General features: G+C 42.3%; 1 protein-coding gene across 2 annotated transcripts in view; it reads right to left on the minus strand.

Moving 5' to 3' along the window:
* rubcn (rubicon autophagy regulator) overlaps positions 1-26,824 on the minus strand; it is a 91,304-nt gene that overhangs the window by 19,947 nt on the left and 44,533 nt on the right. The window contains exons 8-13 of one of the 2 annotated variants that reach the window (XM_085990080.1): positions 20,674-20,769; positions 19,658-19,773; positions 17,512-17,716; positions 15,905-16,006; positions 14,376-14,450; positions 2,161-2,221 (exon numbers count right to left, since the gene is read on the minus strand). In XM_085990080.1, the coding sequence (XP_085846206.1) occupies positions 2,161-2,221; positions 14,376-14,450; positions 15,905-16,006; positions 17,512-17,716; positions 19,658-19,773; positions 20,674-20,769 (655 nt within the window). The remainder of the gene's footprint in view (positions 1-2,160; positions 2,222-14,375; positions 14,451-15,904; positions 16,007-17,511; positions 17,717-19,657; positions 19,774-20,673; positions 20,770-26,824) is intronic. The other variant, XM_085990082.1, reaches the window with a different exon arrangement.

A 26,824-nucleotide genomic window follows, 5' to 3' on the forward strand; every position in this document is an offset into this window, starting at 1 on the left:
TCCCGTCCTCCTGCTGTTCCTCTGGTTATTGCAGCCTCATGGATTCAACTCCAAGTTAAGTTTTCTATTGAATTTTATTCCAGTATGGATCATTTATTCACAGTTTTAATTCATATATTTGTAATGTTTCACAGCATAGTTTTGTCTCCCAGCATTTTTCTACAGGCTTTGGGATCATTACAGCCTTGCAGATTTTCAGGCCCAACTCCAGAGATGCCAAAATTAATTTTGTTGCCCTTAGAGAATATATAACAGTACTAAATTGTGAAAACCAGTGAATGATTTTCCTTTTAACAAAAGAAGTCTGTTTATACCTTGACTGTTAATTATGTTTTGTTAGTTTCCGGTTTTAATTTGTAATTAGTTTGCAATGATTGGCTTCTTGAAATAATGTGGCTTCTTGAAATAATGGGGGAAAAATTGGGTCGCGCCCCCTTTGGGGCGCTAACTTCGCCGGGGCACTACTTTTAGTGCCCCGAAAAAATTAGCAACCCCGCGCCCAGGGGTGCTACTGGAAGCGCCCCACCTCTCTCTTGGGGCACAGTGAGTGAATATCGCGGCGCATAGCTGGCCTTCCTCCCCTTATTAAAGGGGAAGGGCCGAGCACAGTGCGATCCGGGACTCGGCTGGGCCACCAGGGATCGGACTGCCAGCAAAAGAGCCCGGCACTCAAGAGAAGTGCCGGGCTCACGGAACGCAGTCGGCACTCCATGGAGAGGCTGCAGAGGCTGGGGACGGCAGAGGGGGCAGGTGCTGGCAGGTGGCCAGCAACAAAAATGGCCGCCCAGCACCTCCCCTTTTAATATGAGCTGCCCCGGCCGCAGGTAGGCCCCCCCGTCCGGCGGTCAGTCAGGGGGCGCTACCGAAGATCGTGGCTGGGGTGCTGTGCATGGCGATGACATAATCGCCAGCGATGCAGCGCCGCGGGATGCTAACGGTTACCGTCGCCACTAACTGTTATCGCTGCCGCTAACCTCCCACTGAATTTCGCGGGAGGCGTTGGCAGCACCGCGCCCAGGCGCTAGTTGCTTTGCACCCCGTTAGCATCCTTTTAGGACACTAATGGGAGGGGCAAATCAACCAAATTTTTAGGGCAATGTGTTTTATTTATATTTAAAAAATGTTATTTCACAGTCCCCAGTTCACCATTCCCCCAGTTAATGGGCTGATGTGGGTGATGTTACCAAGGTGGAAGTAGGTTTTCTTTGTGCTGGAGAGGAAATGGGGTCAGAAGCTTAGCTCAAGATTGAACAGGATGTTGAGGTTGCAAACAGTCTGGTTCAGCCTGAGATAGTGGCCAAGAAGCAGAATGGAGTCATTAACAAAGGATACAAAGTTTGTGGTGGGGATCAAGGACAAGGCTTCAATCCTCCCAATGTTTATCTGGAGGAAATTGCAGTTCATCCAAGACTGGATGTCAGACAAACAGTAGAAGGAATGAGAGAAGTGGTGGAGAGGTAGAAGCAAGTGCCATCAGCGTACTTGTGGAAGTTGACCCCATATCTGCGGATGGCGTTGCCAAGAAGCAGCACATAGATGAGCAACAGAAGGGATCCAAGGATAGATCCTTGGGGAACTCCCAAGGCAATAGTGCGAGGTGGAAAGAGAAGCTATTGGCAGAGCTGCTATGATGGAATCAGTAAGAGTGGAACCAAGCAAGGGAAGTCACACCGAGCTACATTCTGGGGTAGAGGCATCAGAAGAGGATGGTGTGGACAACAACGGAACGCCATTTATACAGTATCTGGCAGTCAGGCCAGCAATGCAAAAGAAATTTTATAATAACAGTACTATAGCAAATAAGTCAGATATAGACCTACAGGTTAGTTTTATTGCGTGCAACCTCGGCTAAACTAAATAAGGGAGGTTGCACCGTATCATGTAGTAATCAGCACCTTTTAGATTAGGGACTCATAATTTGACTTAAAATGTACTTCCTAGAGTTGGTAGGAATGGGTCAGCAGGTTTGAAGAATGGTTATAATTGTAACAAATGAATGGAAATTAAAATTGGGCGGGTTCTATAACAGGCAGTGAACGTGAAAATTACTACTTAGAAGTGCAATCTATCCATACTTTGGCATTTCACATTAACTATACATAGATTTATACAGGGTTGAACTCTGAAAACTTTTCTACTACAGATTTTACTTAGTCTTACATGGACTCGGAGCTCATCACTGACTTGCTGCTTGAAGCTATACTCCTCCTAATATCTGCGTCTGGAAAACAAAACAAACAGTACTCAAGACAGGCACTTACTATGGGGAAAGTTTGAAGGAACAGTTCAAAACCACTACAGTTTAACAGTTTACATAAAGCTTTTGCGAATACAGATCCTGATTTTCACACGGTGCTAATGGGCTAGGAAAAGTTGTACTCCCGCATTAAACGGGAAATTAGAGACGCGTGCAATAAGGGCACAGCAGTTATCATGGGTGACTTTAATCTACATATAGATTGGGCGAACCAAATTAGTAGCAATACTGTGGAGGAGGAATTCCTAGAGTGTATACGGGATGGTTTCCTGGACCAATGTGTCGAGGAACCAACTAGAGATCAGGCCATCTTAGACTGGGTATTATGTAATGAGAAAGGATTAATTAGCAATCTTGTTGTGCGAGGCCCCTTGAGGAGCAGCAATCATAATATGATAGAATTCTTCATTAAGATGGAGAGTGAAGTACAGGAAACTCTTTGGTATCCGGCACCAATGGGACTGGGATGGTGCCGGTTGATTAAAAATTCTGGATAAGGAAGAAGGGACATGGAGTGACAATGGCCCAAGGTACGAGAGCCCCGTAACACAGCCAGAAGTGCTGGAGCCCCGTAACACAGGTACAGGGGACCCGGTTACACAACCAGAGGTGCAGGAGCCATGGTTACACGGCAAAAGGTACGAGATCCCCGGTTACACAGCCGCAATTATACAGTATACGGAACCCTCAAAACCTACTCCTGAATTTTGCCGGTTATTAGAGAATTCCGGATAATTAGGTGCCATTTAAACGAGAGTTTCCTGTAGTTGACTCAGAAACTAGGGTCTTGAATTTAAATAAAGGAAACTACGATGGTATGAGGCACGAGTTGGCTAGGATGGATTGGGGAACGTTACTTAAAGGGTTGACAGTGGATAGGCAATGGCAAAAATTTAAAGATCGCATGGATGAACTACAGAATTTGTTCATCCCTGTTTGGCATAAAAATAAAACAAAAAAGGTGACTCAACTGTGGCTAACAAGAGAAATTAGGGATAGCATAAGATCCAAGGAGAGGACATATAATTTGGCTAGAAAAAGCAGCAAACCTGAGGATTGGGAGCAGTTTAGGATTCAGCAAAGGAGGACAAAGGGATTAATTAAGAAGGGGAAATTGGAATATGAGAGTAAGCTTGCAGGGAACATAAAAACTGACTGTAAAAGCTTCTATAGATGCGTGAAGAGAAAAAGATTGGTGAAGTCAAGCGTAGGTCCCTTGCAGTCAGAATCAGGGGAATTTATAATGGGGAACAAAGACATAGCAAACCAATTAAACACATACTTTGGTTCTGTCTTCACAAAGGAGGACACAAATAACCCCCGAGAGATGTCGGGGAACATAGGGTCTAATGAGAAGGAGGAACTGAATGAAATCAGTATTTGTAGAGAAATGGTGTTAGGGAAATTGATGGGATTGAAGGCCGATAAATCCCCAGGGCCTGGTAATCTACATCCTAGGGTACTTAAGGAAGTGGCCCTAGAAATAGTAGATGCATTGCTGGTCATCTTCCAAAATTCTATAGACTCTGGAACAGTTCCCATGGATTGGAGGATAGCTAATGTACCCCCACTATTTAAAAAAGGAGGTAGAGAGAAAATGAGTTATTATAGACCGGTAAGTCTGTCATCGGTCGTGGGGAAAATGCTAGAGTCCATTATAAAAGATGTAATAGCAGAGCACTTGGAAAACAGTGACAGGATCAGACAAAGTCAACATGGATTTACAAAAGGTAAATCATGCTTGACTAATCTACTGGAATTTTTTGAGGATGTAACTGGTAGAATAGATAAGGGAGAATCAGTGGATGTGGTGTATTTGGACTTTCAGAAGGCTTTCGATAGGTCCCGCATAAGAGATTAGCGTGCAAAGTTAAAGCACATGGGATTGGGGGTAAGGTACTGTCTTGGATAGAGAACTGGTTGGCAGACAGGAAGCAAAGAGTTGGAATATACGGGTCTTTTTCCGAGTGGCAGGCAGTGACTAGTGGGGTACTGCAGGGATCGGTGCTAGGACCCCAGCTATTCACAATATATATATAAATGATCTAGATGAGGGAACTAGATGTAATATCTCCAAGTTTGCAGATAACACAAAGCTGGGTGGGCGTGTGTGCTGTGAGGAGGATGTAGAGAAAGTCCAGTATGATTTGGACAGGTTGGGTGATTATACTGCATTTGCCATGCATCTGCCCAATGTGCATAAATGCGAGGTTATCCACTTCGGTGGCAAAAACAGGAAGACAGATTATTATCTGAACGGCAATAGATTGGGAAAAGGGGAAGTGCAACGAGACCTAGGTGTCCTTGAGCACCAGTCGCTGAAGGTAAGCATGCAGGTGCAGCAGGCAGTTAAGAAATCAAATGGTATGTTGGCCTTCATAGCGAGAGGGTTTGTGTTAAGTCTGTGTGTTATAGTGATAATTACTACACAGACCACAAGAGTAAACTTTAACAGGTCTTTACTAGTCGAGGGTCAGGGCGGAACTGCCCAATAAATCATTACACAGTACTTATATACCGGTGTGGTCACCACCGGTATTACAGTATACAGCAGCCAAGATAAAGTAGTGCAACCCTCAAAATAGTTCTCTTAAAGGTGGAACGGTTACATACACTACAATCCTCCCTTTTTAGCTTAACCGTATATATTCCCCATTAAACATAACATCATAACATATATACACAACTTCATGTAAAAACAGTTCACAGGTTCAGTCTCTCTGGAGGCTTCCTGACTCGGTCCGGATAACGCCTCGGTGGTGTAGTAGGTTCTTTTGGCAAGGTCGATTCGGCTTGAATGCCAGTGTCGGGTTCATCTGATTCTAATATCACCGGATCGGAGGTAGATACTATGGGTATCTCTGCTTCATCATTAGGCGTATAGAGTTGTGGAGTAGGTTGTCCCTTTTCGGATGACCCTATGATCTGGTCAACATGGCGCCTTATTATGCTTTCACCAATGTCCACGGTATACATCAGCGGTCCTAGTCGTGTGCAAATAGTTCCAGGCTGCCATTTCTCGGTACGGTAGTCCCAGGCCAAAACTTGTTGACCTATCTGGAAGGTTCTAGTTGGCCTTTCATTCATGCCTTGAAATTGCCGGTTCTCTACGTCCCTTCTGATGTTTGGCTTGATCAAATCCAGCCGGCATCTTAGTCTTCTATTGAAAAACATCATGGCGGGAGTTTGGTTTGTAACCACATGTGTTGCATTCCTGTACGCCAACAAGAAGTTATCTACCTTATGTTGTAGATTTATGTCTTCATTACCCATGGCCTTTATGGCCTTCTTGAAGGTCTGGACAAACCTTTCAGCTAATCCATTGGTGGCGGGATGGTATGGGGCGGACGTGTAGTGCTTAACCCCATTGTTTTTTTTAAGAACTTCCTGAATTCTTCGGACACAAATTGCGGTCCATTATCAGAACAGATCTGTTCCGGCAGCCCATTCCTGGCAAATATGGTCCTTAATACTGTGATGGTTTTTTCCGTGGTGGTGGAGGACATCTTTATTACCTCCGGCCACTTGGAGTGTGTATCCACCGCGATTAAGAACATTGAGTCCATAAATGGACCAGCAAAGTCGATATGTACCCTTTGCCATGGAGATGAGGGCCACTCCCATGGATGTAGAGGGGCTTGTGGTGGGGCGTTTTGGACCTTCTGGCATCCAAGACAGCTCTTGGTCATTTCTTCGATGTCTCCATCGATACCTGGCCACCACACAAACGCTCTGGCTAGGTTCTTCATTTTCACTCCACCCAGATGCCCCTCGTGAAGCTCCTTTAGTACTTTATGCTGGAGTTTGGGTGGAATCACCACTCTGGATCCACACATCAAAGTTCCTCGGCACACTGACAGCTGTTCTCTTCTTTGCGAGAATGCTGGCAACAGTGGTTCGCCATGTGCTGGCCATCCCTTCACCGTTAAATCGTAGACTCGAGAGAGTCGGGTCATTTCTTGTTTCCTTTTCGATCGTAGAATTTGTTACTGGTAGACATTCCACTATGGTTGAGTGGAACATCTCCACTGGGTCCACTGTAGGCGCCTCTTCTACTGTTGGCAACGGTAGGCGCGATAAACCGTCAGCATTCCCATGCTGTTTTGATCCTTTGTATTCTATGTCATATTGGTGTGCCCCTAGGAAAAGGGACCACCTCTGTAGCCTTTGCGCTGTCATAATGGAAACGCCCTTTTTAGGGTTGAATATGGATACCAACGGCTGGTGGTCTGTCAGCAGTGTAAACTTCTGGCCCTGCAGGTAATGATTAAACTTCTTTACTCCCCACACCAGGCTGAGAGCCTCCCTATCTATCTGAGCATAGTTGCGCTCAGCGGAGGTCAATGATCTGGATGCAAATGCGACTGGTCTTTCCGAGCCATTTGGCAACTTGTGTGAGAGTACTGCTCCAATACCATAAGGAGAAGCGTCACAAGCTAAACGAATAGGTAGCGTTGGGTTGAAGTGAGCCAACACTTCCTGAGGTGATCAATGCCTTGCTTTTGCGAAAGGCCTTCTTACAGTCCTCGCTCCACTTCCATGGTACTTCTTTCTGCAAAAGAGCATTCAGCGGGTGCAGCACCGTGGATAGATTTGGCAGAAACTTATGGTAATAGTTAATCAACCCTAGGAACGACCTCAACTGGGATACATTTTCCGGAGCGGGAGCCTTCACAACAGCTTCGATCTTGTCAGGTGACTTGTGCAGCCCCTCCTGGTCAATGACATGACCACAGTACGAGATCCGTTTCTGAAAGAACTCACATTTCTGGCGATTAACTCGAAGGCCATATTCCTTCAACCTGGTGAGCACCAGTTTCAAATTTGCAAGGTGTTCCTCATCGTCATCTCCTGTAATCAGGATATCGTCCAAGTAACATTGAGTGCTTGGAATTCCCTGTAATACCTGCTCCATGGCCCTCTGCCAAATTGCTGGAGCCGAAGCCACTCCAAAAACCAGTCTATTATATCGATACAAGCCTCTGTGCGTGTTGATTGTGAGGTACTGGCGCGACTCTTCCTCAACTTCCATCTGTAAGTACGCTTGCGCCAGGTCTATCTTGGTGAAGCGTTTCCCGCCAGACAATGAAGCAAAGATATCCTCAATCCACGGAAGCGGATATTGCACCATGTGAAGCACCGGATTAACTGTGATCTTGAAGTCTCCACAGATGCGGACCTTCCCCGGTTCCCCTGGCTTGTTACTCGATGAACGCTTCATGACGGGAACAATGGGCGTGGCCCACTCACTCCAGTCCACCTTAGACAGTACTCCTGAACGTTCTAGCCCTTCCAGCTCAGCTTCCACAGCAGGTTGTATCGCATAAGGTTTTGAAATGGCTTTGAAAAATTTTGGGTTTGCATGTTCTGCAATCTTGATTTTTGCCTTAATTCCTCTCAGTGTTCCCAGTCCCTGTTGGAACACCTCTTTAGCCTCATCCAATATTCTGGACAATCGTTCAGGTTTGACATCTTTTTTTCCGGAATCTACCGTTATTGCGTTTAGGGAGTGCCAGTCCATATTTATTTTCCTGATCCACTCCCGTCCCAGAAGTGGTGGACCTCCCTCAGGTAGTACATATATGTCCATTCCTTGGTGTTCTTTGCCCTTGTGTACCACCTTGACTTTTATCTTTCCGATGGGGTATACTCTTTGCCCCGTGTATGTCTGCAATACTATCTCCGTATCCCGTAGGGGAATATGTTTGAATAACCTTTTGTAATCTTGCTTATTCATGACCGTCAACGCCGATCCGGTGTCCAATTCCATCTTCACTTGGACTCCTGCTATCTGCAGTGTGACCCAGATAGTTTGTCGGTCAGCTTCCTTACCCACATTGTGAATTCTCAGACTACCCAGTTCCTTGCTGTTGGAGTCTGAATCCGAATTCTGTTCATCCGAACTTTTCTCAGCCACCTTATGTACCTTTCTGCACTTTTCCTGCGGTGGCTTTTTGTTGCTGGTCTTCTTTCCTGACCGGCATACTTTAGCTATGTGACCAAGCTTGCCACATTTTCTACATTCCTGGTTTTTAAACCAGCATTGGTTCTGATCGTGTGTTGTCTTTCCACAACGATAACATTTCGTTGTACCCAAAGCCATTTGATCTACGCTGAGTACCGCTGCCTTCAGCTGCATTTCCGCCGTGCCTCTCGCTGCGGCTTCGTGCGATGCTGCAATAGTGACAGCCTTATCAAGCGTAAGATCATTCTCTTCAAGCAGCCGCTTTTGTGTTCCTTCTTTCGACAATCCACACACGAATTTGTCTCTCAGTGCCTCTGTCAGGCTTTCCCCAAACTGACAGTATTTCGCTAGCTTACGCAGTTCAATTAAATACTCCGCGTTGCTTTCCTCTTTCAGTTGCGTTCTCGCATAAAATTTAGATCGTTCCGCTAACATCAGCGGTGTGGGGTTCAAATGATTTTTCAGGTCAGCAACAATTTTAGCGAAGGTCTGATCCGCCGGTTTAGCTGGTGATAGAAGATGCTTCAATAGCCCGTATGTCTTCGCACCCATTGAATTTAGTAAGGTTAGTGCTTTATCTTCATCTGATATTTTATTTGCCTTACAATATATCTCTATGCGTTCTACATACGTGGCCCAATCTTCAACATCGGAATCGAAATCGTTGATGTTACCACGCTTAGGCATCCTCGCAATCTTCTTGAGAAACAAAAAGAAATTTTTCTTTTATTTTTTTTTTCAAAATGGCGGTTTCCCGCGCTTGTCTTCTTCCCCCGCCTACGAAAATGGCGGCTTCCCGCGTTTGCCTTTCTCCCCCGCTGGCTGTAATAGCGATTGCCGTATTGCTGCCTTCGCCCTCCCCAGCGGTTTTCAAATCGTGCCTCCCAGCCCCTCGCAGTCCGGTCCTTTCCCCCGGCTGCGGCTGAGTTCTCCGCGGTTTTTTTTAATTTTTTTTATTTTCCCCCGCGCCTTACGCTGTCCCGGTCGCTGCGCCTCGCGGCCTCGGTAGCTGCCCGGCCTTTCTCACCGGTCGCGGTCGAGCTCTCTCTCGACGCTGTTGCGTCTCCCAGCCCGCTTGCAGCCCGGTCTTTTACACCGGCTGCGTTTGCATTCACCGCAGCTCCCGTGCCTTACGCTGCCCCAATCTCAGCGCCTCTGGCCCCGACTTCTGTCCGGCTCTTTTCCCCGGCCGTGGTTGAGTTCTCCGCCCTTATATCCTCCGTTTTTCCCTCCCCTACTTCACAGTCAACGTGGCCGACTTGCTGCTCATCGCTGATCGGCTTACCCACCACCGTGATAGAAGGGATGATCACTGCCTGTTGCTGATGGAAGGCTTCGTGTCAGAATTCTTCCTTTGCTCTGCAGGCCCAAGTCTTCTCTCAGCAGAATGATGAGGGCGGATGCCTCCTCTCAATGCCCATCAACTGCCTTGGATGTATCTCTGCCGCAGGGTAAGATCGTACTCGTCGCCACTGTTAAGTCTGTGTGTTATAGTGATAATTACTACACAGACCACAAGAGTAAACTTTAACAGGTCTTTACTAGTCGAGGGTCAGGGCGGAACTGCCCAATAAATCATTACACAGCGCTTATATACCGGTGTGGTCACCACCGGTATTACAGTATACAGCAGCCAAGATAAAGTAGTGCAACCCTTAAAATAGTTCTCTTAAAGGTGGAACGGTTACATACACTACAGTTTGAGTACAGGAGCAAGGCTGTCTTGCTGCAGTTGTACAAGGCCTTGGTGAGACCACACCTTGAGTATTGTGTGCAGTTTTGGTCGCCTTATCTGAGGAAGGATGTTCTTGCCATGGAGAGAGTGCAGCGAAGATTCACCAGACTGATACCAGGGATGGCAGGAATGACGTACAAGGAGAGATTGGGTCGATTAGGCTTATATTCGCTAGAGTTTAGAAGAATGAGAGGGGATCTCATTGAAACTTATAAAATTCTAACAGGAGTAGACAGACTAGATGCAGGAAGGATGTTCCCGATGGCGGGGGGAGTCCAGAACCAGGGGTCACAGTCTAAGGATAAGGGGTAAGCCATTTAGGACTGAGATGAGGAGGAATTTCTTCACCCAGAGAGTGGTGAACCTGTGGAATTCTCTACCACAGAAGGCAGTTGAGGCAAATTCATTAAATATATTCAAAAAGGAGTTAGATATATTTCTTAAGGCTAAAGGGATCAAGGGATATGGGGAGAAAGCAGGGACAGGGTATTGAATTTGGATGATCAGCCATGATCTCATTAAATGGCGGAACAGGCTCGAGGGGCCGAATGGCCTACTCCTGCTCCTATTTTCTATGCATATAAATCCAACAATGCAACTTAGCTTCCAAACTGGAACTCAATCAAATCTACAGAAGATTTTCAAATAAAACCAACGGATTAATGGCACCCAAATGTGAGCAGCATAATGGACTTGGAGGTCTAAAATAACGGGCTGTATTTTCCGACCTCCACGGGTGCCTATGAGGTGTGTACACACCCGTAGGGGCCGCACAAGTGCCGGTTTCAGGCATGCGAAGCGCAGGCGCTAAAACCCGGCACTTGCGATGTCAAGAATCCTCCTGACAGATCCTCCGCCTACCCAGGAGAAGGGCCTCCGCGGGCAGAGAATTGCACTTTCTGCACAACCTCCACCTGCTGAAAACCTTTAAAAATCTTACACCTGGTAAAAGCAGGTGTAAGGCCTGCTTTTCCCAGCATAAGAGTTTAAAAAAATAAAAAATGTTCACTCATTTATAATTTTTAAATACTTTTTAAAAAGGTAAGTTTATTTTTAGCCCCTTAAAACGCTTTAATTATTTTTTCAAAAGATTAAATGTTTAAAATATTTAATTAATGTAATTTTAAATATGTGATTTTAAAAAAATTATTTAATGTTTAACTTTTTTTTTTTTTTAAAAGTGATCCCCATTCATACTTTTGACAGATCTATGCGTAGAAACCTGTCAAAAGTGTGAAGGGGGATTTCCTTCTTTGATTAGTTCCCCATGGCCCATGTGATTCCAGGGACGCTTGTGAACCGCATGCGCCCCGGGATACCTGGGCCTCTGCATTTCGTAGAGCAGAGGCCCAGGATCGCAAGTCTCGGGACCGACGGAACCAGCAGGTAAGTGCGTAGATTTTTTCCGATCGGAAGCATCCACCCGCAGGAAGCCTCCGATCGGAAATTCAGGGCCATTGGATCATAGAACAGTAGGACACATGCCATAAACAATGAGTTTCCAACATACACCAGAGGGAAAGAGAGTGGGGGGGATCATTGTGCAGTTCCTACTAGCCAGTGATAGGGCTTTCGCCAATGGCACTCTAAATGTCACTTATCCACCATTTTAGCTAAGGAGGGGAAAAAATGAGCTAGGACTAAAATCATAACTATTTTAAACAGTAATTCAAGTGAACGACATAATGACTGACTGGCCAGTGCTGTGACCAACTTTTTAAACAACTGTGTGATACTAATGGAGTTATTGTGCTTTTGCCAGGTTTATTTCAATATAAAAGGTACAATTCCTTCCATATAATGAATATCTAATAAGGCCATTATGCTCCACTATATAGAAAGAACATCCTGCAAACTGCCAATTTAAAAAAAACCTTAGTTGTAAATGTCAAGTAGGTAACACTTGTAAAAGTCCATGTGACCAACATACAATTATAGCTCAACACCATCAAAATCTTTTCTCTTAACTGTGAAGAAGCAGCTCCCTTGTTATGGACAGTTACTGGTGGTTTTGTTGACCATCATCTATCATTGTTGACACATGTCTGAAAAAGCTGTACAAAATGATTTCTGCAAACAGGAATGTCAATAGCGTTGTTTTAAGGAATTCTACAGTAAAAATCAAACCCAGGGAGCGTTAAGTTGTACTAGACATTTAACTAACCCTGAAACAACACTCAAAAAAGCAGCTGAAAAGTGGCAACATTGAATGCTCAGCAACAAACCTAACCTCCACCAAATTTAACAATAGACACATTCAGATTAAATCCAGTAAAAGTGGAGAACACTTCTAAGACACAACACTTGCAAAAGGACCATTCCTCAGAATTCAGCTAGCAGTCTAAAACTCGAACAGATGGTGGGATCAAACTTTAAAAGTTACCCCATTAAAACTGCAAGAAATACAGTGTCAATTTTTTTAAAACTCTATCAATACAGGGAAGGCTGCGTGGGACAACAAATTTAAATGTTAAAATCAATGTGCTAAATATGAACTAGATGCTTTAAGGTTAGAACAAAAGATGGCGAGTTTTACCACTTTTGTAATGCCAATTAATTATCTTGAGTCTTACACGGGGCTTGCAAGATTGCAGAACGAGCAGAAGCCAGGATCAGTAACTGTAGGGTGCTGCCAACAGGACAGAATTCATATGTATTCTACTTTTACCCAAAGTCTCAGGCCAACTTGCAAAATGCCTAAGGAAGCAGTCTTAATCGTATGTATGAGGGCTATGCAATGAATGTGCCAAACATTGGAATGCATTCCCAATACATCAACCCAGACAAACTCAAATGGCAACTGGTCTATTGCTAAACGTACTGGTCTTGGTCTAGCAGGTCAATTAATTTAGAGCTCGGACATGGCAGTACACGAGAATTCACAGTAGTTATTTTCGGAGGCACATTTCCCAATTGGAGACAGTTTGGCCTATTTTGCCAACATTTCCCATATACAGGTACTGGTCAGAGAGGATATCTAAATGAAAATTAAAGGGAACACTAAGGAGAATTAGTCTTTAATTTATTAACTGTACAGCAGTATTATACTAGTGTAAAGAGCAGATTCCACCTACACCAAGCAAAAAGTAGACTGTTTACATTTCTCAAGGAAAGGTCCTTTCTGGAGCCTAACTACAACAAAAACCAACACAAAACAAAGAGCCAGAGAACTCTAGGGAGAGCTGCAGACTTTTACTGCAAGTTTGTCAAAGGGAAACAAAATCTACAAACTTATCAATAAACATTTAAGATCCCCGATAGCTGCACTGAGTTAGCTGATCTTAGCTGGGCTGGCACTGAAGGCACAACTGGCCTCAACAGCTCCAGATTAGGGAAAGGAAAATTGATCAACCAGGGGACCTCCTTCCAAAATGCTGCCTAGCGAGCATTGCTGGAAACTTGTACATTTCTTGCGATTCTAGAGTTGCGATAGCCTCAGCTTTTAATATTATCATATCAAGTAGTGATAGGTTAACACATGATAAATGGCCACTTGAACAAGGGCTGCTGACACCTACGGAACTTGATCCCAATATAAAATAATGGGAGGAGAGGAAATTACTAAGGGAGCAAATCAGAGGAACAAAAAAAGGGCACATCACTCAGAAAATGAATGGGGTTCTGGACCTCTAGGACTTGGTTTAAAAGAACTTCACATTTGATGACCTTGTATTTAAGCACACAAAACAATGTTCCAAAACAAACCCCAACATTTTTTGTAATGGTAGTTCTTTTTTCTGCTCTCTCTCTCTGGTTTCTCTCATCCATGCAGTCAGCCTGCCTATAGGCCTCTTCCAATGCTGCTCTTTGGCTGCCTACATGTCACAGTTGCCCGGGGACAACTTTCAGCCCTCCCTCCAATTCTCACCCACTCTGCCCCCATGTGGGGAAGGAAGCACTTGGTTTCTGCTTGGCAGCACCCAATAGTAGTAGAAATGTCAGAAACTAGACACTTGAGTGTTCTGTGTATTTAATACAAGTTTTTTGGGTCCAAATTTTCCTTCAAATTTAGAAAGACAGAATGGTCTCCTGACCCCTTTGCCTGAAGATACGGGGAGCACTAAAGCACTGCCTTTTCATTTTAGATGGAACACAGGCCTCATCTGTCTAACGGCTGCTAAGGGTTCAATGTTTCTTTTAGCGCAAAACTCTTTAGATCTGTCACTAATTGCTGTCAGAAATTTTGAAATGACAAAGTTTGAAAAGCGTGCAATAAACCTTGTAGGATTGTGTTAGGGGCTCACTGAAAATTGGAATGGGACACCAGAAAATATGAGTATACGAGTGAAGTTAAAAGGGGAAAAATCAGACAAAATTTTAAAAACCTATTGCTAGCAGACTGAGCTCTCCCTTAAGTGCTGTGGAAATCAAGAATTGGGAACAAAAATCAGACAACATCTAAATCACTAATGAAATACCTGAAAACAATGATGCCATTGATGCTGAGAGCCCATTCGCTGACATATGAATGAGGTTTGACTCATCAATACAATCTGTGTGACACAGTGACAATAAGATTCACATCATTCCAAAGGCTTTTCTCAGCAGCGGTTGTTAAGAGCAGTAGTATGCAGGCAGGTGGGCAGGAAAGCACTGCCCAATAAAGCCAAAAATAAACCACAACTACCACACTCAAATACTTATCTACTTAGTGGTTACTGTGCTGAATTAAAAGAAAGGCCATGGCTTTCACACAAAAATCAAATAGAACTTACACTTTAAGGGAATGTTCAGCAGCAGAACTTTTAAAATAAAAGCAAACCATTTACTTTAATTTGAGAGAGTCATCAAATGATTTTTTTCTCTCAAAATGTGGTACACTCATGATTGCTGACCAGTTCCTGCCCCCACTTTAACCTCCGAGGTCAACTAAGAACAGATTTTGTGACAATCTGAACTGTGACACTGGTCCAATCCTGCCATTTGATGGGGTGGTGGGGGGAGGGAGAGGGGGAGAAGAAACAGAAGACCTCCTGCTGAGTTGCAGATGTCAAGGCATTTGTGAAAATGCTACACTCAAATTACCATTTTTGAAGTGCAGTAATAATCAATTATACAGATAGATGTTTAATGAACTGCAAGTTACAGATTTTTTAAATCACATTTAATACCAGTCAACAACATTAGTTTTATGTTTATGAAGCCGCAAAAAATTAACTGAGTGGTTAAGACCCAGGTACAAAAAGTTGGAGAAGTGTTGTCAATTCTGATAAACCACGGCACACAGTAACTCATGGAGACAAACCTTGTAAAAAATTATGATCACCATGATCATCAGCATATGCTTCTCTTATTAAAGGAGTACAGGGTAGCGCAGCTAGGCGAAGTCAGAATGCTCTCAGTTGAGGATCTAATCAAGCAAGAGCAGGTCAATTTGGGGAAGGGGGAAAAAGGAGGATACAGTAAATGGATATTTTGAAGCGCATAACAAAATTAAATGGAGTCCCTCGGTTTCTAGTCTCCTGGATACCTTGCTGTAGATTGGACAGAAAATAATACAATGCAATTTACGTTTCTTCCCTTGGTCTGTTTTGCAGCTGAGTTCAGTCATGTGATGTTTTAGGATGGTCAAACAGTTCTTCCCTTTCATTCTTTTCTTGTTGGTTTTGAATTTTCTCCTAATACCTGCATTCCGATAAGCATAGACATAGCTTATGAAATACTCTACTTACAATATAGCTCCTTTGATCCCCTCGGACCTCTAGAATGTCATTTGTGGAATAATGTAGATACCCTGGAGTTTTACTAATTACCATAAGTCATGGAGGATTCTCAGAGTTTTGGCTTCTTGAAAGTTGTATCTATGGTTACTCACCTTTCTCATCAAATTAAACAGTTGGAGAAAGTCCAGGATAGTGCAATTGTATATATACTGAAGGGAGCAGCTAAATAAGCAAAATGAACTTTTCTTGTTCCACAATTTGTCCTTTTGGCTATGACACAATACCTTTTAACTCGAATTCATCCACTCCATCAGTAGATCCAGAATCTGTTAATGGTGCAGAATCATAGGAACTGATAGGGGACCCACTCTCTGTGGTGGTGAAGGCTGTGGAGGAGAAAATATTTTAGTGAAAATTTTGCATTTTACTGTAGGGGCTCACTTAGCAACTGAACTAGATGTAAAGTTAATAAGCCCATGATGAATTAACATAATACGGCGTGGCTGAGTGGTAGCATCCTTGCCTCCGAGTCAGAAGGCTGTAGGTTCAAGCCCCACTCCAGAGACTTGAGCATATAATCTAGGCTGACACGTCAGTGCAGTACTGAGGGACTGCTGCGCTGTTGGTGGTGCCGTCTTTTGGATGAGATGTTAAACCGAAGTCCCATCTGCCCTCGCTGGTGGACACAATAGATCCCATGGCACTATGCAAAGAGGAGCAGGGGAGTTTTCCCCAGTGTTCTGGCCAAAATTTATCCCTCAACCAACACTTAAAAACAAATTACTGGCCATTTATCTCATTGCTATTTGTGGGACTTTGCGGTGTACAAATTGGCTGCTGCGTTTCTCTACATTACAACATTGACTACACTTCAAAAAGTACTTCATTGGCTGTAAAGCACTTTGGGACTTCCTGAGGTTGTGAAAGGCACTATATAAGTGCAAGTTTTTTCTTTCTTATTTAAATGTTTGATAGAAAATTTTGGATGGAAAGAAGATCCATCTTACAGCAATTTATTGTCTGTTCACATTAGGAGAGTCACAGTCAGAACTAAAAAAAAAAAATTCTGACAATGTGACTCCAGGTCACTCAGCATTCGATGATGCTTCAGCTCCATCACATTATCGGTTTCCATAAACCCTTCCAAGTTAGTATCAACACAGACTCAGAATTTTTAACTACAATTTCCATTTTTCTTTACCAGAAATTACCATACCAGATATTGATTTTATATTTGAATTTAGATATTCTAATAATAATTTGAAGACCTCTAGGATTTTTGCAAAATTAACTGCAATACCTTTTCATTTACTATGATTTAAGTCATATTTAAAGTTATAAAATCCTGATTCAATTTTGCTATCCAACTTCAATTTTTTTCTCCCCAAATGATTTTTCCATTGAAGGAAATTTCTGCCAGTCCCTGCGTTATCTGGTTAACCCAGGACATCATCCGGTGATGAAGAGTGTCAGACAGAATGGCTCCTTTTACCATTTTATATGTTTATATATACTCACTCCTCATGCATTACTTTGGTGTTCATTTTCTCCCCATTCAGGATGGTTCCCTTATAAGTGTCGTCTTTTAGGAGCAACAATGGATCATCTTGGCCATTGTTAAAACCCCTATGTAGCTGGCTGGCATGATAGGGGTCATCCTGTTAGATTCTTTAAAGATAACACACTTTGCCATGCAATACCCCACCTACCCCTGGACTGGCTCCTACTTAGAGAAAAATCTATTTGCTTTTGTTGACTAAGTGCTGGAAATTAAATTCACAAACCCTGTGGTAGGCATTCAACATTCTGCCACTTCAGCATACATTTGGACTGATTCAATATGCAAAGGTTTCTTTTCGTTAACATACCACATTTACACAGCCATACATACTGTCTGACTCAGTGTCCCTGATTGCAGGCAGGAGCTTTTTCGTACGGATCTGCTGCCGTCGTATACGGATTTTCTGTTTTAGTTCTCTTATTTCTTTGTCACTGTCCTCTTCATCGTCAACAGCCATTTGTTTCTTCATCAGGTTGCACTTCATCAGTTCAATGGCAGCAATCAGTGACTCAGAGATACTGAAATGGGCATTCTCCTAAATAAAGGTTGAGTTTACATATTATCAATATCTTTTTTTAAATACAGTAAGAGGGAGGGAGGGGAAAGAGGAGAATTAATGAGAGAATCCTTAAACTGAGAAACTCTCACAAATTATTGCAGGAAACTCTCTTAACCGGCACCTAAATATCCAGAAATCTCTCTTAACCGGCAAAATTCAGGAGTAGGTTCAGGTAAGTTTTGCTATATATTAGTGGACGTGTAACCGGGGTTCCTGGATCTGTGGCCGTGTAACCGGGGTTCCTGCACCCGTGGCCGTGCAACAGGGACTCCTGGATCTGTGGCCGTGTAACCGGGACTCCTGGATCTGTGGCCATGTAACCGGGGCTCCTGGATCTGTGGCAGTGTAACCGGGGCTCCTGGATCTGCGGCCGTGTAACCGGGGCTCTCATACCTTGGTTAAGTATACCTCTCTGTAATCCGGACTTTTTGATCAACCGGCACCACACCAGTCCCGTATAAAAAAAAGAGGTTCCTGTATCTGAAAATCATCTTTGGACACCTTTACAGCTGATGAAATGGGAGTACATGGCCAAACAGGTCAGTTCTAGGCACCAGCATCTCCAAAAGAAAACAGCTGTTGTTCGGAGCTCAATGCCAGGTAAGGGAAATCTTTCGATCATTTCTCCCTGCCCTCCCAAGAAAAAACAAGTAGCACATTAAGAAATGTGTTTATCAAGTTTACAATTTTAAGCATTAATCCTGTGGCTCTGTCCTTGGATGAATACAAACATTCACTTTGTGGTTCACCTCCCAGTAAAAAGCACTACTTTTCTGTTGAATTCGGGTCAGAAGTGGTCATCACACATCCTCTCCTTACTTTCCTTAGCTCAGCATGGATGCGCACACTATGAATGAAGCACCTTAACCAGTGTGAAAAGGGACAGGCCAGCTTTTTCATTTTTATATACTTTCAAACCATATTTAGTTGTTTAACAAAATTGTAGGTTAAACAACGAAGCTAGAATACAGAAGTTAACTAACTATCAAGTGATTAAAAGTTTAACGGTCCATATTTGAATCTCAATAATTATGTAAAAAATCCCTAAAACAGCTTTATTGCATCTGCACAGAATGAATCTCTAGTAAATAGGATTACATTAATATGTTACACAGTTTGGTATCTGGTAGAAGCTGTGTTTTTAAATCTGCATCAAATTAAATGCGAACCATGAGAAATGGAGCCATTAAAAAAGTTAAACATGTCTGACTTTACAGTGAGCTGATGTTAATCCTAAACTAATCTATTTCACAGATCATAAAAATTTCCAACGGCCTGTTTATCATTATGTAAAATGGCCCTGGAATTATAAGAAAGAAAAAGAAAGTGGCCTGAAACAGAATAGGTAGCAATCTATCCTTTTATCCTGGGACCTGAACATAAATCCAACCCAAACAGATAGGCTGAAAATCTACCCGTAAGACAGCTGTAAGGGTGTTGAATCTGGCTCTGGGTGGACAAGATCTCACAGAACAAAAATGAAGCATAATTTGGCATTGCTAATATAACTAAGCCCATATCATGCTACTGCAATCGAGAGAGCGCCTCGAAGTCAAGTACAAATGTGTGATCAGAGTAGAAAAACCTTCACTGCACCATCTAAACTGAACCTTGAGCTGAACACTAAGAAAGAATTGGTGTGGGGTTGATGAAAGAAAATGAGACAACAGGCAAGTGCTTTTTAAATACAGAGAAATAGGATTAAGTGGTGGCTCTCAAGAATTTACATAAATCAGGATTAAAAGACACAATTTATGGAAAGCCCACAATACCACTACAGCCCACTTTGCTTCAACCTTAAAAAGTATCTTCCAGTGCACAAAAGTATAAATAAAAAATATAAGAGAACAGAAATTCAAGACTCAGAGCAACACTTCACATATTTATTGTTAAGGAAGGAAGGAAACATAAATATACCTTTTCCAAATCAGCACAGCTTCCAAAGTCCTGCTCCGATAAATAGCTGATCAGAGACTGGCCCTGTGATGGTCGGCGAAACATTCCATCGGAACTGTGTGTGTACTGGGCACGTTCTAGAGCAAAGTCAACCAAAATTGCAAGTGTAAATTGAGTCATTAGGGCTACGCACCTGAAGACATCAATGTTCACTAGTCTGTGGCTGTTTATTGTCTAGTTTACCAGCCCAGTTCGGAGGTTTTATTGTAAAGTAACACTCCATGTCAAAATCTCAGTTAACTCTGGTATTCTGCAACATCATTTGAAGCCAAATATCCTAGTGTCTAAAAAAGCTCCAGTAAAATATATATGTGAGGTCCCAAACTACATAACCAGAAGATTCCACACATATCCAGATGTTATATATCTTTTAAAAATGGAATTTATAAATATCTGAATAGACTGGTTACTCACAAGTATTAAGAACTTACCAGAAGATCATGACATGAAAAAAGTTTAATTTTCTAAAATTAAATACATAGCTGTTGATTGTATCCACAGATGCAGAATCATGTATTTTAGGACAACTAAACCTCTTCTGCAGCTTTTATGTGATGTAACCTAATTAAAACGATGATTTTACATTTGCTACTGCAACATCAAAATGTGACTTAGGTGCTGTCCAGGAAAATTACACAAATAGGCTAGCTACCAGATTAGTTAACCGAGCACCTTTGGTCCCAAGTTACTTTAAAACTGCCTGGGTTAAGTGTTGCTTGTGACTGCTGTTTCATAAAAAATAAAAACTGATACAAGTAGAAAGAGTGCGTTAGATGATGTCTATTCATACTGCCCCACAAAAAATCTAAAATATCTAACTGAATAGGCAGGGAAATCTAAATTATTGAAAATTCTGGGACTCAAACCTCATGACCTACCAAAATCCCTTAATATGACCAGAAATACCCAAAGCAAAATAATTTAACATACAACTTAAAACAGCAATGAAGAGAAAACAGATTTTAAATCGCATTTACCAGCTTCCATGTAGGGAGAGCTAGGAGTGCTGACCTCACTGCTCTGAGCAGAGGAAGGACCATATTCCTTCAAGTTTCTGACCTCCAGGTGTGATTCTAAAATTTAAAAATACAGTCGTTCGTTTAAGGGTCTGCAGACTTCATTTTACTGCAGGGGCTTTTATTCTTAAATAATTACATTTCAGTGTTGGCCAATTTGAGATTTATATTACTATACTGGGAAAATATCACTCAGAATATACTGACAGTATTACAATAGGAAACATGCTTCAAAACAAAATGAGTTTTTATTTTTAAATAAGTTAAGCATTTTTTGTGTAATTGGAAACTGGCTTCAAGGAGCCAGTGCATACAAACAAAAAAGGGAATGAGAAACAATATCACAATACTGTACTTGCAAAACCAAAAAGAAACTGATTCCACCATGCTTGACAGATTAAACTAGGAAAAATCAATGAAATGCATAATGGTATGAATTGTAGGTTAGGCACAGAAGTGGTGCCAGTGGTCATATCAAGTAAGCATCAACCAATATCAGTGGAAGGGTTTAGGAAAGTTATGTTCTGCAATTTATAGAATTCTTTTTGTCTCGTAATTTTTAACAAGAATTTTTTTTTCACGGGCTTCCATTTAGTGCCTTCACTAGATACAATCGGATTCTATTAGGTCAGCAGAGGATGGGAACATGCAGCCTCAACACCTTGAAATGACTCAGTTCAAGACCACGTCGTTCTGCACATTAATCATTCAATGGCAAACAACCAAATCTCATCAGGATATTTATTTTAGCACTGCAATTCTGCACTTGCTTTTATTTAGTTCTTAAGTTATTCTTAAAATCGTAACTGTGGATTAAACAATCCAATTACTGAGGCAATAAAACAAATCATTTTAAGTTTCAGGAGGCGCCAGTGAACCAAAGCAGAGCATCAAGTAGTTCCTGTCTGACGGCAGCTCCCGAGTTCCAGTCACACCCATATAGTTAACTAACACCGCAAAGGAAAAAGCAAAAGAAATGTTATGATCTGTTTATACTGGAAGCGGTCCTACAATGTGATGGGTCTCATGATGCTCAGGATTGCAATCCATTTACATTGTGCATGAATTTCAGAACACTGGCAACAAATAAGAAATTAAGTACGTTGTGTAGCATTATCACAACCACGTTTCTGGTCACTGACCTTCCCTGATTTGTACAGGCCAGCGATGAGAAAATCGCAGAGGTCAGCCATCCACAATTCAGAAAGATAGCGGCCACTGGCTGTTTGTGTTCACTTTTGGCAGTTCTGGAGCAGTCACAGAAAACTACTTCCTGAAAGGATTCTTTAGCACCCCCTGTGGCTCCTACATTTGTATTGCATTCTACTGCTGAACTCTGGTCCCCCACTCGTCTCAACCTTATAGAATAATGGCTGAATAACATCACTATATCTTTTACATTCCTCACTAAAGGAAAATGAGTGGGGTTTTTTTACTGCAGGTTTGGGGTAGGCTTTCAAATTATGAAAACGCCATTGATATTCCAACAAGCTGCACCGCCCACTGATGGAACAAAGTTGACACCTGCAATTCCTCGCACAAATTTTCCATCTTCAAAGTGGCACAAGGGAAAAAGCCAAATATCTAAGGCCATTACATGGTGGTGTTGGGTAATTATGGTCCTAAATTTGCAGTCAGCGGCGAAGTTACGGCGCTCACCTCTGACCTCGAAGAAAGCTGCCCACAAAGATCTAGCAATCACTGTGACGTGAATTTCAGCTCTCTCGATATTAGTTTTAATCTGACACCAAATCAAATGAGTCTCCAGCGTCCAGCAACAGTGCGGTCATCTAGCTTGTTAAGCAGCCAATCATATTGAAGACTTCTCACAGACAGCAAACCAGGAAGTAAAATGCACAGATTATAATTTGCCTTTTATAAATTTGAGAGAGAGTGAAATAAAGATTGGGACATACACGTAGGATTAAGGTAGAAGCTGAAATATCAAACTTTTTTTAAAAATTTAAAAACCATGTAATTGTTATCATATTAAAGGAAAAATTTGACATTTCACAAATATAAAATTAGTTTTTCAGGGTCAGAACGTTTGCTCAGCAGTCAATACGCTGTTTAAAAATCCAGTTACACCCCTTTCAACAAGGTTTAACTTTTCCGGGGGGGCGTTGCGTTTCAACAGCGATATTCCAACATAATAGGGGAAGTTTTCAGCAGGAACTAGATTTCAGTGTGATTTGAATTGATTGCTGGCTCCGGGGAATTCCACAGCGCAACCTGTGGAGAAGCGCAGAACCACCGACAGCAACTTCTGGGTTTCTTTGTTTATCTGCGCATGCGCTGATTCTAGAAGTTGCTGTCACTTTCAGAGGAGTAATAGAAAAATAGGAGCAGGAGTAGGCTATTTGGCCCTTCAAGCCTGTACCGCCATTCAGGATCATGGCTGATCCTCTATCTCAATACCATATTCCTGCTCTCTCCCCATACCCCTTGATGCCTTTTGTGTCTAGGAATCTAACTTTCACCTTCTTAAATATATTCAGTGACTTGGCCGCCACAGCCTTCTGTGGTAGAGAATTCCACAGGTTCACCACCCTCTGAGTAAAGAAATTTCTCCTCATCTCAGTCCTAAATGTCCTACCCCATATCCTGAGACTGACACCTCATTCTGGACCCCCCAGCCAGGGGAAACATCCTCCCTGCATCCAGTCTGTCTAGCCCGGTCAGGATTTTATACGTTTCAATGAGATCCCCTCTCAATCTTTTAAGCTCTAGTGAATTCAGGCCTAGTCGACCCAATTTCTCCTCATACGACAGTCCTGCTATAAGAACATAAGAAGTAGGAGGAGTAGGCCATATGGCCCCTCGGGCCTGCTCCGCCATTCAACAGGAATCAGTCTGGTGAACCTTCGCTGTAAGCCCTCTATGGCAAGTATATCCTTTCTTGGGTAAGGAGACCAAAACTGCACACAGTACTCCAGGTGTGATCTCACCAAGGCCCTGTATAACTGTAGCAAGACATTCTTGCTCCTGTACTCAAAACCTCTTGCAATGAAGGCCAACATACCATTTGTCTTCCTAACTGCGTGCTGCACCTGCATGTCTGCTTTCAGTGACTGGTGTAGAAGGACAGCCAGGTCCCTTTGTACATCAGCATTTCCCAATCTATCACCATTTAAATAATACTCTACCTTTCTATTTTTCCTACCGAAGTGGATAACTTCACATTTATCCACGTTATACTGCATCTGCCATGTATTTGCCCACTCACTCAACTTGTCAAAATCGCCTTGAAGCCTCTTTGCATCCTCCTCACAACTCCACCTAGTTTTATGTCGTCAGCAAACTTGGAAATATTACATTTGGTCCCCTCATCCAAATCACTGATATATATTGTGAATAGCTGGGGCCCAAGCACTGATCCCTGCGGTACCCCACTAGTCATCGCCTGCCACCCCAAAAAAGACCCATTTATTCCTACTCTCCGTTTCCTGTCTGTTAACCAATTTTCAATCCATGCCAGTATATTACCCCCAATCCCATGTGCTTTAATTTTGCACACTAACCTCTTATGTGGGACTTTATCAAAGGCCTTCTGAAAATCCAAATACACCACATCCACTGGTTCTCCCTTATCTATTCTACCAGTTACATCCTCAAAAAACTCCAGTAGGTTTGTCAAACACGATTTCCCTTTCATAAATCCATGTTGACTTTGTCTAATCCCGTTGAGAATATCCAAGTGTCCTGTTATCACATCCTTTATAATAGACTCTAGCATTTTCTCTACAACTGATGTTAGGCTAACCGGTCTGTAGTTTCCAGTTTTCTCTTCCTCCTTTTTTAAATAGTGGGGTTTCATTTGCCACCCTCCAATCTGCATGAACTGTTCCATAATCTATAAAATTTTGGAAGATGACCATTTCCTTGTTCCCCATTATACATTCTCCTGTTTCTGACTGTAAGGGACCTACATTTGTCTTCACTAATCTTTTTCTTTTTACATACTTGTAGAAGCTTTTACAATCCCCTTTTATGTTCCTTGCAAGTTTACTCTCATACTCTATTTTTCCCCTCTTAATCAATCTCTTGGTCCTTTTTTGCTGAACTCTAAACTGCTCCCAATCCTCAGGCTTGCTACTTTTTCTGGCAACTTTATATGACTCCTCTTTGGATCTAATACTATCCTTAATTTCTTTTGTTAGCTATGGTTGGGCCGCTTTTCCTTTTGTGTTTTTGCGCCAGAAAGGAATGTACAATTGTTGCAATTCATGCATTCGTTCCTTAAATGTTAGCCATTGCCTATCCACCGTCATGCCTTTTAATGAAGCTCCCCAGTCTATCATAGCCAACTCACTCCTCATACCTTCGTAGTTTCCTTTATTTAGATTTAGGACCCTAGTTTCAGATTGGGCTTCTTCACTTTCCATCTTAATGAAGAATTCTATCATGTTATGGTCACTCTTCCCTAAAGGACCCCGCACAACAAGATTATTAATTAATCCTTCTTATTGCACAATATCCAATCTAGGATAGCCTGTTTCCTAATTGGCTCCTCAACGTACTGGTCTAAAAAACCATCTCGTACACACGCCAGGAATTCATCCTCCACAATATTATTGCTCATTTAGTTTGGCCAGTCTATATGCAGATTAAAGTCACCCATGATTACTGTAGTACTGTACCCTTGTTACATGCATCTCTAATTTCCTGTTTAATGCCATCCCATACATTACCACTACTGTTTGGAGGCCTATAGACAACGCCCACCAATGTTTTCTGCTCCTTAGCTCCACCCAGACTGATTCTACATCTTTATTTTCTGAGCCAATATCCTTTCTCACCATTACTCTGATTTCATCCTTTACTAACGCCACCCCACCTCCTTTTCCTTTTTGCCTGTCCTTCCTAAATATCGAATATCCATGGCTATTCAGCTCCCAGCCTTGGTCACCCTGCAGCCATATCTCCGTAATCGCAATTATATCGTATCCATTTACATCTATTTGCGCTGTTAATTCGTCTACCTTATTACGAATGCTTCGTGCATTCAGATACAGTGCCTTTAGATTTGTCTTTTTAACATTTTTAGACATCTGATATTTCTTTTGTACTATGGCCCTATTTGTCTTATTACCATTTTTTCTTACCCAGACCCTATTTGTTAGTGCACTCCTTTGTTTGTACGCTATGTCCCTTCCTGACACAATCTGGTTATCCTTACCCCAATCACTTTCCTGCACTGCGTCCTTGTCTTTTCTCTTTAGCATTCTAGATTTCTCTTCACCGGGACCCTCCCTCCCCTTATTTAGTTTAGTTTAAAGCCCTATCTACCTCCCTATTTATTCGATTCGCTAGAACTCTGGTCCCAGCATGGTTCAGGTGTAGTCCGTCCCAACGGAACAGCTCACTCTTTCCCCAGTACTAATGCTGACGGTTCCGCAAAATCCGGGCCTATATTTACCATCTGGGCAGTTTCCAACTATTTGTCACCTAGTTATGTCAAGGTGGTCACTTGCCCACTTGGGATTTTTCCTTCACTACACTATACAATTAAATGCCACGTGCACACACACATACAATTTCTTAACATTGACAGTGTCAGCACAAGACATACATACAGAATACTGAACCCATACACCATGTAGTTCTGGATTCTGCAGGCCTGAGCATGGACATAATGTAGATTAAATGTATATTTTAATTTTTTTTTTAATTATGTAATTTTTCTTCTAAAATTTTTCATCTGGAGGAACAGAATAAAGATTTTGTTCTTATTTGAATCGGTAAGCTATATTAACTTTTCTAATCACCCATTTTTTTAAATGATTTTTCTTGAGTTAAATGATAAATATCACAAAGGTGAAGGTGCATATGGGGGGGGAGGATTTTATTGGCTGAAGCAACCTCAATGTAGACCAACAACCAGTTCCATTTCTGCACTTGACATATGATAAAGCTGACACTGCTGGTATAATTAATTGTAGTGAAGACTGCATGCTGCTTCATTACACTGAAAATTAAATTTATGACAGCCATTTGCAAACCTTCCACTGGGTCCTCTACTATAATAGTGATTTTCCGGGGGTCTCCTTAAGAAAGCCGAAGAGTAACAATGGGGGAATGAAAAGTTACAAGACAGAAGAATTAGAGGTTA

Source organism: Somniosus microcephalus, chromosome 6 (genome assembly GCF_052327205.1).
Source record: "Somniosus microcephalus isolate GS21.2 chromosome 6, FLI_Smic_1.0, whole genome shotgun sequence".
NCBI classification, from domain to species: Eukaryota; Metazoa; Chordata; class Chondrichthyes; order Squaliformes; family Somniosidae; genus Somniosus; species Somniosus microcephalus.